The following is a 15,968-nucleotide window of genomic DNA, read 5'->3' as shown; positions in this document are numbered from 1 at the left end:
TGTGTGTGTGTGTGTCTGTGTGTGTGTGTGTCTGTGTGGTTGCGGATGTGTATTATTCTGAGCATTACCAAGCACTACACCTGTCATTTGGCCACAGTGCCTGTTCCTTGAAATCCCTCCACTGACCACTGATTGCACCATCACAGCAGTTTAGATATGTGCAGGGAAATAAACACCACAGAATCTGAGAACTGCAGATGTTGAATGTATAATGAGCACTGGTTCCCTCCCTTTGCAGCGGAGGACACTGAAGTCCAGATTATGCATTTTGGCCAGAGAGAAAATACTTGTTTAAAAGTGTAAAGAGAACATATCAAATATGGAAACAACATCTAACATTTTAAGGTTACATAGACATAAATGATCTCATTTTACTGTCACAACCGATTTTGGGTTCGGCAGAACAGCAATTCGCATTAGTCCCATTAAACAGGTGAGGGCGTTGACCTTCAGAACGTCCTAATGATAATTTATGCAAAGACACACTACTAGAACACAGGATGTAGCTCCTGTCTTCATTCTCCAAGCCCTGCAGACTTTCCACTTTGCCACGCTTCATATGAGCAGTGGAAGGCAAAGGTAAGATGCCACTGAAAGGAAATAAAGGAAAAGAAATAAGAGAAGGTCCCCTGGCATGTCCCTGTCCAAGAGGATCCCTGTAATGTCTGGCCGTCTAAGTTTCTGTGTGGTGTGAGTATGCGAATGTATGGGAAATTGATTTCTTTATGATGTTTCAAATTCCACAAGTCTGTACACTAGCGCACACTAACAATCCTTGTGCACAGCTTTCGAATCTCATTCTTCCTTCTCCATTCTGACGTTGAGTCCCCTTGGTCAGCTGCCATCCAGCCCAGCCAGAAGCAATAGTAGCAAGTGAATCCACCATCCACTCCACGCGTCCCCAAAGCTGTGAGCTATCCGTGAGGTATGAGGTGAGCTGTTTCATAGGGGCTAAGTTGACAAAGGTTTACTCTGAGAAGCTCTAAAACAATAAGTATGGAGTGGGCATCTATTCAGGTACTCAGGTCTCTCTGCTGAGCTTGCAATGGATTTTTAATTGGTTCGTTTTTCGAAAAGGTCCGTGTACTAACCTTTGAGATCTTTCCTTAATTCTTAGGATATTTTTTTAACGCACGTTTTGAAAAACACAGGTGCTTAACACATTTTGTCCAGTTAAATGGGCCCCTGTGATCTGAAATTGACAGAGGCAGGTGGCTGCCAGATCGGCACTACTTTGGGAAATGGATGCGTTTCTCCTTTACGAGCTCTCCGGCTCTCCGTGGGAAGGAAAAGGAGAGGGGAGGGTGAACGCTGACAGACAACAGCAGGGGGATTCTGTGCTCAGCATCTCGTCCGGGTGCTAGACCCAAGCTGCAAGATTTATAATCTTCCTGTTACAATGCATCCGTTCCACCCTGTCAGTGAAGTCTTCAATAACTTGGATGACATCTTGCTGAGGGGTTTTGTCATTAAAAGCCTAAAGCTGGTCATTAACAAACCTTCTCTGCAATCATGTACCGCTGTGCTAACTCAGGCATGGACCTGACTGGAAAGTTGGGCTGGCTCGGAAACTTTCCAGAAGGCTGCACTTTTTTTTTTCTTCTGTGTGGGCTATATTTCTTTAGGGAAAGAAAACACAGTTCCCAATCATTGAATCATTTCTTTCTCATTATCCATTGACCAACTCTTCTCTGAGAGACACAACCAAATTCAACAAATATGTGTAGAACACCCACTATATGACAGGAGTGATACTCAGGGCTGAAGATATAATTATGAAAAAGAGACAGCTCCAGCTCTGAGAGGGTTTACAAGGCCTCCTTTCTCCACTACACACACACACACACACACACACACACACACACACACACACACACACACTAATGAACTAGCATTTACAGAATACTTCGTAACGTGCCAGTATTTAAACTTTATAAACATTGTCTTGTTCATTTTTCACCACTCTTTAGAAGATAGATGTTCTTCTTTTCCCCTTTTCAAAGACTAGATGGCTAAAGTGTTGTATTGTCTGTTTAGGAATTTTCCCAAAATTAGTGAGCTTGTAAGTAAATGTCAGAACCAGGTTTAAAACCCATGTCCTATCTGACTTCCAGCAAGTTCATGTGCTCCATGAACTTGGGCCAGGAAGTGGGCAAAGACCATGGAAGTCCAAACTGAGGAAAGACCACGAGCCAAGTCAAAGGTGTAAACACAGGGAGGGCTGAGCACAGGCTTGAATCCCCTCTCGGGAGAAGCTTGGTCATGGGTGGGGTAGTGCCAACTGGGAATAACCTCCCTGGGCTTTGCACACTTCCTCGCCTCCCAGCAACATTCCAATTATCGAAGAGTTCGTTTGTGTGTGTGTACATATGAACTTAAACTGTTGGCTCTGGAGCAGCAAGGAGTGATATCCACTTTATGAATTTAATGAAGATGCATATGGGGCCAGCGGAATGGCTCATTGGTTAAGAGTTGCCTTGGGAGTGCGAGCTTTGAGCAGCAGGGTACCGGTTTGGATCCCACATGGGCCAGTGATGCTGCGCCCTCTACAGCTAAGATGGTGAACAACAGCTTGACCTGGAGCTGGGCTGCCATGAGTTGCCAGCGTAGGCATAGGCTGCAGTGGGGCTGCAGTGGGCTGCAATAAGCTACCACTATGAGTGGCTGGCAGCTGGCGTGAGCTGCCGTGAGCGGCCGTCCAGGGCCCAGCGACCGATTTGCCTCACCCAGGATGAGAGCAATGATAATACCAACATAGGCCAGTGAAGCGACGTCATCCGCAGCTAGACTGAAGAACAAAAGGACAGCAACTTGTCTGTTCCCCTTCCCCGATTGCCCAACGCTATTCCCTCCCCCAATTCCCCAATAAAATCTTAAAAAAAAAATGCATATGATGTGAGAAACGCTTGCCTATTTGAAGATCACTGCTTCCTGAACTTCTCCAAAAATTCATGGGGCAGAGCAATTCCAGCTACCCCGTTGTTGGACAGTTGTTTCTGCTGTCAATGATTTGATTTTTCACCTAACCTGGAACCTCTCTGGTGGAAATAATGAATGAAGGGAGGTGGTTGCTGTTTCTCCTTCACAGAATTCCACCATAAATAGCCAGAGGGCCAATGTTCCAACACTCATTCACAGCTTCCCCAGAAAGAATGACAGAGAAACATGTAGACATAGGGGAATATTCTGCTACAACTTAAAGACATGGGGAGGGGGCAGGGGAGATGTTAAAAAAACATTTGGGTATAACATTTTTAAAATAACAAGGAAAATAACTTGAGGTGATATACACAGAGGGTGCCCAAAAAATGTATACACATTTTAAGAAAGGAAAAACTTTAAAATTGTAATGCTCAATATATACCGATGACAAAAGATGAATACAAGTCATGTGTATATATATATATATTTTTTTTTGGCACCCCTGGTATATTGTTAAGAGTGTACATTTTGTAATAATAATTATTACCATTGGTTGAAGGCCTACTATGTGTCAGGCAATTGCTGGGGGCCAGGGGGGATTACACAATAGCTCACTAAATGAAATCTTTACAACTACCCTATCAGGGAAAGTGTTATCCCATTTTTATACACGAACAAACTAAGACTTTGGGAGGTTTTAACAATTTGCCAAATGCGTCTCATTGAATATTTTGCAGAGCTGGAATGCAAACCTAGTTATATGCTATTGCAAGTTTTTGGTGTCTTCACTGTGTTGCTGTACTCTTATGTATAGCTACGTTCATTAAAACACAACCTATTTAAGCATTCAAATAATGCAATAATTAAAAAGACATTAGCAATATTATTCCCCTTTTTGTCCTCTTAAAATGATGCTTTCCTCCTTTTTTTCTCCTTTCCCAAAATAAAACAGAAACATTAGCTTACTTTTTATTGCTCAATTAATTGCTATGGGATTTTGCCCGAAGAGATCAGTAAGACCTCTTACTGATCAAAGGTGGAGGCCATTGATCCAACTCGAGTGGCATTATGTGCCCGCCCATATGCGTGATGTCGGAGGGAAGGCTTTGTTCATGAGAGTCACAAAGCCATCATCCATTTGAATTCCTGGGTTCTGGCAGGCTCTCACCTGCAGCGTTTCCCACGACGGTCTTCCTTGGCCTGTTATTATTTTTAATTGCTCATGGGGTGCTTTTTACTAGTAAAGTTCTCTCCAATCAAGGTCATTAGTGCTACTTCGGAGAAGTCTCAGGAAATCAATTAGTAACTACAGCTCTACTCCTGTCATGAGAGGCAAGATATGGGATGTCTGAGCTTTGCCCAAGGTCATAGGGTCTGTCAGCTCTTGCAGAGGTCGCATGAGGCACTGCCAAAGGGTCTATTATACGTGAGCCCAGAGGACCAAAGCTGAGGAAAAGGTTTTGTGTGGTAGGACAAGCAAGCACCCAGAGTCAGGAAGCTCTGGACTCACATATCTCATCAACCACCTAAATAGCAGTAATAACAGTAAGGCACACACTCCACCTTGTTCCAGGAAACATTACTTAGTAACTCTGTGGTCATGAGCAAGTGACTCAACCTCTTTGAAACTCAGTTTTCTCACCTGTAAAATAGGAGCAATGACCTCGTGTGACAGTTTTGAAAATGAAATGAGAGGTATCAACTAAGAGTCTTTGTGTCCCAAGTGATAGAAAACCAGTCAGAGCCAGGCGAAGCAGAAAGAGCACCTAATTATAAGTAAAAGTGCTATCTCCCAAAAACATGCGTGTAGCTGGGCCTGAGGAAAAACTGAAACTAGAGGCTCAAGTGCCATCCGGATGCTCTCCCCATTTCTTGTCACCACTTCTCTGATACACCAGCAGCTCCCCTTCTCACTACTCTTAAGCTGACAGGGCAGGACACAACCACCAATGGCCCCCAAATTTGCATCCCCCCGCCAACCCAGGCTAAGAGACAAACAAACTGATTGGTCCCAAGTTCTAAATCCCAAGGAAGATCTGGTATTGGCCTAGCTCATGTCATGTGCCTACATCTAAACCAATCAATTATCTGTTGACAAGGAGCAATATTTTATTCTACTTCCGTGGCTGTCCTGTGGTAAGCCTGAGAATAGGGGGAGGTGGGTATTTTGTAGGAGAAAGAGGATTAGCTACTAGAAAAGAGAATTTCACCGCAAGTGACATAGTTGGTGTACACTGCAATAATATATGCATGAAAAATAGCTACCACTATACCCAGTCAAGAGTAGATACACTATGTATGGGGTTTTTGTGTGTGTCAAGATGTAGATTTCTGCACATTTTAAAAGGCTACATTTTTTAAAGCAAAACAAATACAGTATAATGTTAATTATAATGAATATGGGCCATCTAATGTTAAGAATCTGAAGAGATCATAGTTTAAGGGCCTTTGAAATAGAATGATGGGAGAAAAGTGTGTCTATCATGGTAAAAAAAAAAAAGAAAGAAAGAAAGAAAAAAAATTGAAAGTCTCATTTTGCTTGCATTTTGTTGTTGTATGACTCCTGTATAGGGAGGAGAAATTACATTTACAAAGCAACAGTATTCCAAGTGGTAGCTAAAAGGGGAGAATTAACTGGTATAGAAATGTGTATTACCAGTTAAAGATTATTCCTTCACATTTGTTTTCAAATATGAAAGTAATTTCATGGAGAAAAAAGAGTTACCAGAATAATAATAATGTCTTGACACAAAACTCACCAATTCTATAGGACAAAGAAAAAAATTCTAACTGGGCTGCTTGGTTACAGCTTAAATTAAACATACATTGATCAAAGACTCATGCCACTTTAAAGTTTATTATACAACTGCTTAATTTTTGTCCTTTAGAAATTCTATCAATTCATTTCTTGGTAGTTAGGATAGTAAAATATGCAAATAAGCATGCTATAGTCAGTCAGTGCTCATATTTTTGTAATAACTAATGTTCTGTCCCAACAGCCACCACTCCCCCTATTCATGTCACCTTCACTTAGGAGTCACAAAATGCCGAAGACAGTGGCTTTTTACTTGATTAAATTTCAGGAGGTTGAAGCTAGCCCCCAATCTTTACCTTCCTTTTTCCTAAATATGTCTTCTCCTCTCTTAATTACATGGCTTTACACTGATTTACATGAATTTCAGCGTTCAAACTCATTGGTCTTTGCTGAATGCAAATAAGCACATATGTTTGCACAATTGATCTTTCATCATTTCAAATGGTACCTTTGAACAGTTCCTGAAATGTCTGTCTGAAATACTCCCAGCGCTGAGTGTCATCAAGAGATGCAGGGTCAACCTGGGGAAACCCATTCTCAGTAATGTAAATTACAGGGTTATTATACGTATCCTGGAACGAGAGAGCACAAGTTTTATTCCAAACAGATGTTAAAAAAAACCCTCATAAAATAGGCGCATTACCCTCTATCTTCTCTAAGCTACAACCCAAAACTAGTTTTCATCCAATTGCACTGACCCCATTAACTGAATTTTCCACGCGCTGACCTTTTATGACTAACAATGGAAAAGCAAAGCTGTGCAAATGTCCATGAAGACAGTCAAATGACTCTATGATAATGAGAAGACAGAAATATCTTTCTTCCAGCAGCATCTACTGATTGTCACTGCTCCTTATCCCTTTGGTCCCGCCAACAGCTCCACTCTCTGTCCCCCCAACAGGAGGGGTCCTGAAAACTGAGAACTTGAAATTTTAATTTCAGCTAGCTGGATGCCATCCAGCAAGACAGAAACCCAAGAAGGATCCAGCTATTTCAACCTTTAAGATGCCTTTTAATAATCACAGTCATGACATCAGCCTGAAAAATGCCCAAGCAATTCCTACAGCCACAGATGACTTGAACAGTGAATCCTGCCTTGACCATGGTTTTGAAGCCCTTCATCAGCTAGTTACCCCTCACCAGTTTACACCCCAATCTTCTCTTCCCAGGCCAACAAAAGTATCTGCTATTTCAGGTTCTAATACGCACATACATACTCCTGTCTTCCCACCTTCACATATGTGGGCATACATGGACATGGACACAGACCAATGTGCAGGTAAAAGATAAAACACCTTTACCTTAATGTAGTTCAGTAGTTTACGTATTCCCCATGGCACCACACAGACCCAATCCAAACTTATCCAAGATGGGTCTTTGTTAATTTCAATCTCCACATCCTGGGTAAGACCCAGTTCTCCTTTATCATTCTCCCGGTGCTTGACTAAGCGAGTTGAATAATACTGCACAGCAAAGAAATCAGCTGTGCCTTTGATCATTCTCTTCTCTTCCTCTGTGAATTCTGGAAGTCTTGATGACGGATAGCCTTGCTTTTTACTCATGGAGGCAACCTGGGACTTGACAACTTCAGGATAATCGCCATCAACAAATATGGGTTTTGCAAAGATATCCAATTCGAAAGCCATGGCCCTTTTAGCTGCTTCCCGGTCAGAGGCTGAGTTGGGGTCTGCTGGCTCCACCCAGGCAGCAAAAAGTGCGAGGGACACCATCCCTTTCTGCTCTTTTCGGAATAAGGAATCATAGCTATGCCAGGCTCTGGCATGGGCCTTAATCAAATTCCGAGCTGCCTGATAGCCTCCAGTGCCACGGAGAGGTACACCAGGAGGAAACAAACCAATGTCATAGGAGAGCAGGGCAGCTACGTTAGGCTCATTTATGGTGATCCACTGTTTGACTCTATCCCCAAATGTACTGAAGCAAAACTGGGCATATTTATCAAAGACTTCGATGATTGCCTCTGACAACCAACCTCCTCGGTCCTCCAAGGCCTGAGGCAAATCGAAGTGGTAGAGCGTCACTATGGGCGTAACTCCATTTGTTAACAAGTTATCAATGATCTTGTTGTAATAGTCAATTCCTAGGAAAAGAGAACAAGAAGATACAAGAAGAAAAGTTATTTTCAGTATGTTGGCGGTAACTTTTAAAAGGGAGAGGATCAGGCATAAGTTTCTAAATAACTTTTATTCCCAATAAAGCTTATCACTTCCTACATATAATCAATTAAAGGCTGGGAGGAAACATGAAGGCTTCCAAGGAAGGCTGGCTCTTCAGGGAGTGGGAGTGTGAAAGGGTGACACGACTGAAAGGGATGCGTTTGGGCAAGTGGCTAGCACATAGCTTTGTGCTATTGCTACACACTGAAGTTTATTTACTTGTTTGTATATGTGACTTGTCTCTTAAGTGCACTAGAACACCAAGCCCTTGATAGCAGAAGCTTTGTCTATCTAGTTTACCTCTAGATTTCCCAAATCCTGGAACAGTACCGGAAATTTAGTAGATAGTCAATAAATATTTATTGAGTGAATAAATAAATCTCAATGGTATTAAATATAATGTAAAGGATTAAAACCAAATACCTGCCTTCATGCTTCTCAGATGCTTTCAGTCTCAGAAAGTCCAGAAAAAAATAAAACCATTGAGCATGAACAAGAACTCAGCATCTGCCCCAGGATGTGGGCTCCATTGGGGTTAGGACATTAAGGAATACCAGGCTGGGGGGTCTGCTCCAAATTTCTGACACAGTCCCTGGGAATACTCTTGGCTCTGGCTTTTGACTGGTTCTCCCAGCACTGCATGTGGCGAGAGAGAGCTGATAGGACTGTGGCCCAGTTCAAAAGGATGTTATTAAGTTGGTGATGCTATAACTCAATGCCAGGAAGGTGTTGGATCCAACCTATTGATGATCCTTAACTTGGAAGAGGCTTTCTGGGGAGAGGCTGATATTAGTGCTTCATGTCATCTGCTGTCTAAGACTAAGGAGGCAGCCTAAGCTTAGAAGAGAGAAGCTGTCCTCTCTTTTGAAAACTTGTTTCCCAGGTAATAATTATAATTTCATATGGGGAATTGTGTTGCATTCAAAGTTTGACTAAGTTTTTTGTACTAAAACTTAGTATCCTCCAATTAAAAAAATAATAAATCAGACTTTTTTATGTGTTTCATTCAGTCAACCATTCATTTATTCATTCCTTAAATGCACATTTATAGAGAAGCTACTATATGTTGGAGTTACAATCGTAAGTAAGATAAACGCTGTCTTTATACTCAGGGAGCTTAAAATTTAGTGAGGACTCCAGATAATTTCATAAACAATTACATTACAGTATTACTCATAAAGTACAGAATGCTATTTAAGCCTATGGTAAGAAATACCCATCACAAACCTAGGGCATTTGAAAATTTTTTCTGAAAGCAGTGTACCATAATGGCTGCAAAAGTAAACTATGGTGCCAAGCTACCTAAATTCTATCCTAACTCCTTCACTACTGTCTCAATGACCTTGGGCAAGTTACTTTATCTTCCTGAGCTATCTTTCCCCTTCTGTAAAATGCGGACAACGATAGAAAACGACTTCAATCATTGTTATGAGAGTTTAATGAGTTGATAAATTGAACATGCTTAGAACAGTTCTTGGCATAAGGTAAGGGCTTAGTATAGGTTAGCTTTCGTTCTAATAATAATTATTACTGCTATTGTTGTCAGTGACATCTAGGCTGCTACTTAAAAGATGAATGTGCAGTACATGACCCACAGAAGGCAGAGAGGAAAGAGTGATCCAGGAAGAGAAAAATGGAAAGCAAACATGCAAACGACCAAAAGAAGTGTGAAACTAAAAAGACCACCCGAATGTGAACAGAGCTTGGTACAAGCAAGGGAATCAGCCATGATCACTTGCATTCAGCAGATACTCAAAGCCTTTCTCTGAGGGAAACTTTTAGCATGAAAAAAAAAAAGGAGGGCCCTTCAGGGATGGTCTAATTAGAGGTTGCTGGCACAGGGCAGAAGGGGGGCATCCTGTGCAGTTGGTTTGGGAAACATACTTGGCTTTCTCTGATTGGTTCCGAGTTGGAAGCTTGGGGCAGGGGAATCAAAAACCTGAGAAGCTGGCAGTTGTTGCCCAAGCTCTGATGATTAGGGGTGATTGCTGTAGAGGATACGGTTTGACTTCCTGGGCTTCTGATGTGGATTGGAGCTTTATTGTCATCTACGGCCTGGCTATTGCTCGTTTGAATATTTATTTTCTTCCCAGAGTATGGATTTTTCTGGGAACTGGAAGTTCACTATAAGGGGAGCGTATAGCTCAGCAGAAGAGGAATAAGAATGGTGAGAGGTGATCAGGGTAGGCAGACGCCAAATTATGCAAGGTCATATGCTGTCTGCCCATCTGTCTATTTTTTTTTTTTTTCTGAGCCATCCTGCTACCTGTTGGCAGCTCAGCGGCTGCTCAGCTCAGGCTGGACTCGAACCACTGTTGCTCAGAGCTCAAACTCTTGAGCGAGCTCTTAACCAACTGAGCCACTCGGCCGGCCCTGCCCATCTGTCTATTGAAGTGGATATTTTTAACATTAGTTCACTTAGCTTTGCAAACTGAAACATAATATGCATCCTGTATAACAGCAGCTCCATACATGGAAAACCCACTTGAATGCATTACTCACATGGTAGACAGAACACGCATCCTCCCCCCTTGCCCCAAAAGATGCACATTCCCTGACCCACGGAGTGTGTGAATATGTTACATGGCAAAAGGGGCTCTGCAGATGTGGCTAAGGAGCTTGAGTTGGGAAGATGGGTCTAGACTGTGCAGTTGGGCCTGATCTAACCACAAGAGTCCTTGGAAGTGAAAGAGGATGGCCGAAGGGTGGGTGAGAAAGATGTGACAGCCGAAGAAGAAACAGGAGAGACGACAGCAGGAGAGAGACTCGACCCATTATTGCTGACTTTGAAGATGGAGGAAGGGAGCCATGAGCCGAGAAACGCAGGTGCCTCTAGCAGTGACAAATGGTCCTCAGCTGACACCATCAAGGAAATGATGAAGACTTCAGGGCTAGGACCACAAGAAACTGAGTTCTGGGCCAGCTGAGTGGCGTGATGGTTATGAACTGGCTTGGGACGCCAGAGGGCCTCGGTTCGGATCCCACACATGAGGGCCAGTGACACTGCCCTCTACAGCTAAGATGCTGAACAGCAGCTCAACCTGGAGCTGAGCTGCTGTGAGTCACCGGCGACGGCGTAGGCTGCAGCCCCTGTGGCAGTGGGTTGCCATGGGCTACCGTGTGTAGCCAGCAGCCAGTGTGAGCAGCCAGCAGCTGCAATGAGTGGCCGTCCAGAAGCCGGCGACTGATCTGCCTTGCCCGGGAAGAGCGCAATGATGGTGCCAATTTGGGCCAGTGAAGCGACATCCTCCACAACTAGACTGAAGAACAAAACAACAACTTGTCTGTTCCCCTTATCCCGATTCCCCAATGAAATCTTTGAAAAAAAAAAGAAACTGAGTTCTGCTAACAATCTGAATGAGCCAAGAAACAGACGGCCTCTGGATCCTAGGGAATGCAATGCAGCCCTGAAGCCACTGGGTTTTAGCCTGGCGAGGCCTCTGTCAGGCTTCTGACCTATATAACTCTTAAGGCAATACATTTGTTTTGTTTTAAGCAGGCAAGCTTGTGATAACGTGTTATAACAGCAGGAGAAAACGAATGCACTCTGCAAAATTTCTAAAGCTTTTTTTTCTCTCTCAATGAGAGAGCATTCCATCATCCTATCTCTGGGCCTCTCTGTAAACCCACATGTCTTTCATTTGTAAAATAGGATGTCAAAGGTGGTATAATGAAATCATTTGTGTATTCGTATGTGTTAAGGTTCTCATAGCAAATTCCTTCCATTGTCTTTGAATGTAAAAATAGCATCAGCTTTCAGACTTTAGCCCAAGAAGTGGGTATTTTTACCCTCAGTAAACATGAGAAAACTGAGACACAGAGAAAGTGAGTACCAGACATAAACTGCCAATGTTGCCATACGGCACAGCCAACAGTGAAACACAATTTGTCTCACTGCTGAGACTGAGCCATTCACACAATGACATTCTATTATACTTCTCCCATGTACGAATGTTTCAGAGCCAGGGTAAAACAGGGAGTCTGTTTTACTAGCCTTAACAATCATCTCTTAATACTTTGAAGCTGATTTATAACATCAGGTTTTTCTTTTCTTTTCTTTTCTTTTTTTTTTGGAGGAATCAATGATTTATCTCTTGTAAGTATCATTATATATGGCACAATCATTAATGATGGCAATCAGTGTAATTCAAACAACATGATAATCCTCAGTTGAACTGAAGATGAAAAAATTTTTAAGTAACTTTTTTTCTCACTCATCAGCATGGCAGAGCAACAAAGCACTGCATAATTATTCATAATATTTAACATCCCAGAATGGAGCTCTTTACTTCTGGATTGTACAATTTATTTGGTATTGTAATGAAACTTTCCCATGAGGCAGTGGGCTGAGGTTTGTAAGAGCAGAGCTCCAGTGTCAGGCAATTCAGTCCACGGATCACGGACAAATCGCTGGGCCCCTCTATGCCCAAGTTTCTTTACCTCCAAAAAAGGGAGATAAATAGTGCCACCTCCTGAGTGTTGTACATGTTAAGTATCAAATGAGAACCAACCAAAGCGTTCTTTAGTTTTATCAGACTGGTACAATTCAGGGTACCTAATTCTCTGCATAAATCTTTATTTTTAAATGATCATCTATTACCAGTCAAGGGATCTTGAAATTTAGATCTCATTTGGACCCATATTTCAAATATCATCTGGATACTTGAAAAGGATAAAATATTTTAAGTATTGAAACTTTCATAGCTTTTTTTCATTGTGATGATCAGTTTCCATTTTAATGAAGCCTCTTTCTTTTTCTCTGATCTTTGAAAATATGAAGCATATTTGAGTTAAAGGTTTTTTTGGATATAAAAAACCAAACCCACTCAGATTAACTCAAATATAAATGTGGCATTAGGGACAGTGGCTGGTTGATATGGGGTGCAGTGGGCATGATTTGAAATGATAGAGAGATATTATATGCTCCATGACAGACAATAACTGCAACTGTAACTCAAGGGCATTGAATCTGAGAGCTGAGAAAAATCTGTGCACCTCCAAAGACTGGTCTCTCCCATCCCAGATTCTCTCAACATATCTACTCCATTCTTCTCTTAGTGCAGAAACAATTTTCTTCATGCATCCAATTTCCTATGGTCTCAAAATGGCCATCCTACCCTCCAAACATCCCAGAGAAAAAAAAGACAGGGCAAGAGCATCTTCTTCCAATGAGTTTACACAATCTATACACCACAAAGAAGTCTTTCTGTCATCCAATCAGCTATGAATGGCCAGGCGTGGAACAGGATTATAGAGAACAAAAAAATTAGGAAAATTCCCTTAGAAGGGGGTGTGGCTGGAACTTCCAAAGATGATGTCCCACTAAGAAAATAACTAACCTGGAATCCCCCTAGGCAAACTATAAATGTCTGAATGTAGAATTCATTTTGATCGAGTGCCTACCATGGGTCAAACAAATGATAACTCCCTAACTTATATTATCACACCACCACTTTCTTTCATTGCCCTAGGTTCTCGTGAACCTCTCTCTGTATTAGTTTCCTATTGCTGCTGTAACAAATCACCATAAACTTAGTGTTCTAAACCAGGGAGGGGTCGGCAAACTTTTGAGTTAGAAGAGCCACCAGAAGTCAGCAAACTGCGGCTTGAGAGCCACATGTGGCTCTTTGGGTACGTACATGTGGCTCTGAAGTAAAATTGAAAATTACTGTATTTGCCGGCGTATAAGACGATTTTTTGGCCCTGAAAAATATGCCTCCAAGTGGGGGGTCGTCTTATACACCAGGTACACTTCAGATAGACTGCCCATAGTCTATCTGCACTGTTTTATGTATATATTTGATTACATACAGCCTTGTGACAGTTTTCCTGCATGTCATAAGCATTTGAATATAAATTAAAATGTTGAAATCAAATCTGATATTGTTTTACCTTTTATTTGGTGTGTGGAAGGTGTGCGGAAGAGGGGGTAGTCTTATACGGCGAGTATATAACAAACTCTGTATTTTGAGTGGAAATGTTAGGGGATCGTCTTATACGCCCAGTCGTCTTATACGCCGGCAAATACGGTAAACTAAAACTATCATAGTTTCAATTATAAAATTTTTAAAGGATATTATTCACATAATGGTGATTATGTAAAAATATATTTATGGCTCTCGAATAATTTTTAAGTTGTTGTGAGGGACAGGATTGGTTCTTCCAGGGGTCGGCAAACTTTTCAGATGGAACGTACCCAAAGAGCTGCATGTGGCTCGTTGAGCCGCAGTTTGCTGACCCCTGGTCTAAACCAACACAGATATATTATCTTATAACACTGAGCATCAGATAACCAAAATCGTCCTCACTGAGCTAAAATCAGGATATCAGCAGGGTTACATTTCTTCTGGAGGCTCTCAAGGAGAACCTTTTCCAGCGTAAGAGGTTGCCGACATTCCTTGGTCCATGGCCCCTTCCTCCAACTTCAAATCCAGCAGTGTGACATCTCTCCTCTCTGCACTTCAGTCCTTATATCTTGTCTCTCTGACTCTGATCCTCTGGCCCCCTCTTATAAGGACTGATGTGATTACATTGGGACCACCCAAGCAATCACGGATAATCTCCCCATCACAAGATCCTTAGCTTAATCACATCTTGTAAAGTCCCTTTTACCAGGTATGATCATATATTCACAGTTGCTAAGAATTAGGGGGTGGATATCTTTGGGGGTGGGGATGGCATTATTCAGGCTACCACACTGCTCAACATAGAGGAAGATATTTATAAAGGTTTCTGTAGTTCATTTACTTAATTACCATTTCTGCTTAGTGTGCTCATATTTTAAATCTTAAAGGAAATAAAAAATTTAGCCAAAACATTCCTTTTTCTTTTTCTTTCCAATATTTGGGTCCCCTACTAATCACCTGAAACTAACATTTGTGGCAGATATGAACATGCACATGAGCAGCTGATAAATACAGAAATATGTGATTTACATTGCCAGCTCAATCTCTTCTTGTTAAGCCTTGAAAACTTGACATTTGAAAGAGAAAGACTGTGTAACAATTCCGTTTTGGAAAATATTCTTCCAATTTAGGAACACAGTATTTTACAAGTTTCCAAACATCCTCTAATCAAGCTTTAAAACAGGGCATCAAACACAGAAAAGGGGGTTCCTTGGAGAGGAGAGTGACAAGGGTTTTCCAATTCTTGACATGCTCTTTGAGAAACTAATTAAACAGAAAAAAAACAAGTAAAGGCCTTTCTGAGTAGAAACAGTTCCAATTGCTTCAACAGATCACTGAACAAAAGTGAGCAACTACTCACTGAAATTCTGCCTCCTAGAAGCACCTCCAGTGCTCTCTTGCTCATAGAAAAGTCTGTAATATTAACCAGCTTTACAAAGGCTTTACAAAGCCTGGAGCCACACCCAAATAGCTCAGTGTTGGGGGCACGTGATCCTCACGTGCGATTTGCCCAGGTGACTTCCCCAACATTGTACAGGTGGCCCAGGGGTTCCACCCCCAACCCCCACCATGTTCCAGCATTCCTGCTTCCCTGCTGTTGGACTACTGATCTCCAGTATGTTTCAAGAACTTCTGTATACCTTAAGTTGGTTTTAAATAGCTTGATATGTTGACATTGGCATGGGTTCAAAATCCTTATCTGAAAATCTTGGTGGCAAGCGTATTCAGAATTTTTGGATTTTAGAGAGGAAACGCAGACTAAATATATTAAGTTTAACACCCCAGGCCCCACACATCTGAGTCAGTGCCCCTTAATATTTCTGTAGTAAAATATATAAATGTTCTCATCAAGCAGAATAAACTCAGGGGATAAAAATAAATAAATAAATAATAAAACAACTTTCACATCAATTCAGGTCAGCTTTTGCTGCCACATTGGTTTTAGAACTAAACTTGCTAACAAGGATTCAGTATTCAGAGCCGTTTTGGACTTTAGAATTCCAGGACCTCTATTACGAGCTGGTAGGTTGTTTACGGTTTCATTCTGTTTTTAATTTTTCTGTTGTTTATCAGCCAAATGGAAGCTCAGTGAAAACTCCAAACTCACAGAACCAAGGATTAGAACAGAGGACAGAGTTGGAGTGATGTAGT

The 15,968-nt window shown here is 41.7% G+C and overlaps 1 protein-coding gene across 1 annotated transcript in view; it reads right to left on the bottom strand.

The window, feature by feature from the left end:
* LOC109382696 (cytosolic beta-glucosidase) overlaps window positions 1–15,968 on the bottom strand; it is a 131,550-nt gene that overhangs the window by 79,462 nt on the left and 36,120 nt on the right. Inside the window, exons 3-4 of the mRNA XM_019642393.1 lie at window positions 7,039–7,835; window positions 6,186–6,309 (exon numbers count right to left, since the gene is read on the bottom strand). Coding sequence (XP_019497938.1) covers window positions 6,186–6,309; window positions 7,039–7,835 — 921 coding nt within the window. The remainder of the gene's footprint in view (window positions 1–6,185; window positions 6,310–7,038; window positions 7,836–15,968) is intronic.

Source organism: Hipposideros armiger, unplaced genomic scaffold (genome assembly GCF_001890085.2).
Source record: "Hipposideros armiger isolate ML-2016 unplaced genomic scaffold, ASM189008v1 scaffold_68, whole genome shotgun sequence".
Classification (NCBI taxonomy): domain Eukaryota; kingdom Metazoa; phylum Chordata; class Mammalia; order Chiroptera; family Hipposideridae; genus Hipposideros; species Hipposideros armiger.
The sequence above is the reverse complement of the archived record's forward strand: the minus strand, read 5'-3'. Positions and strand labels throughout refer to the sequence as shown.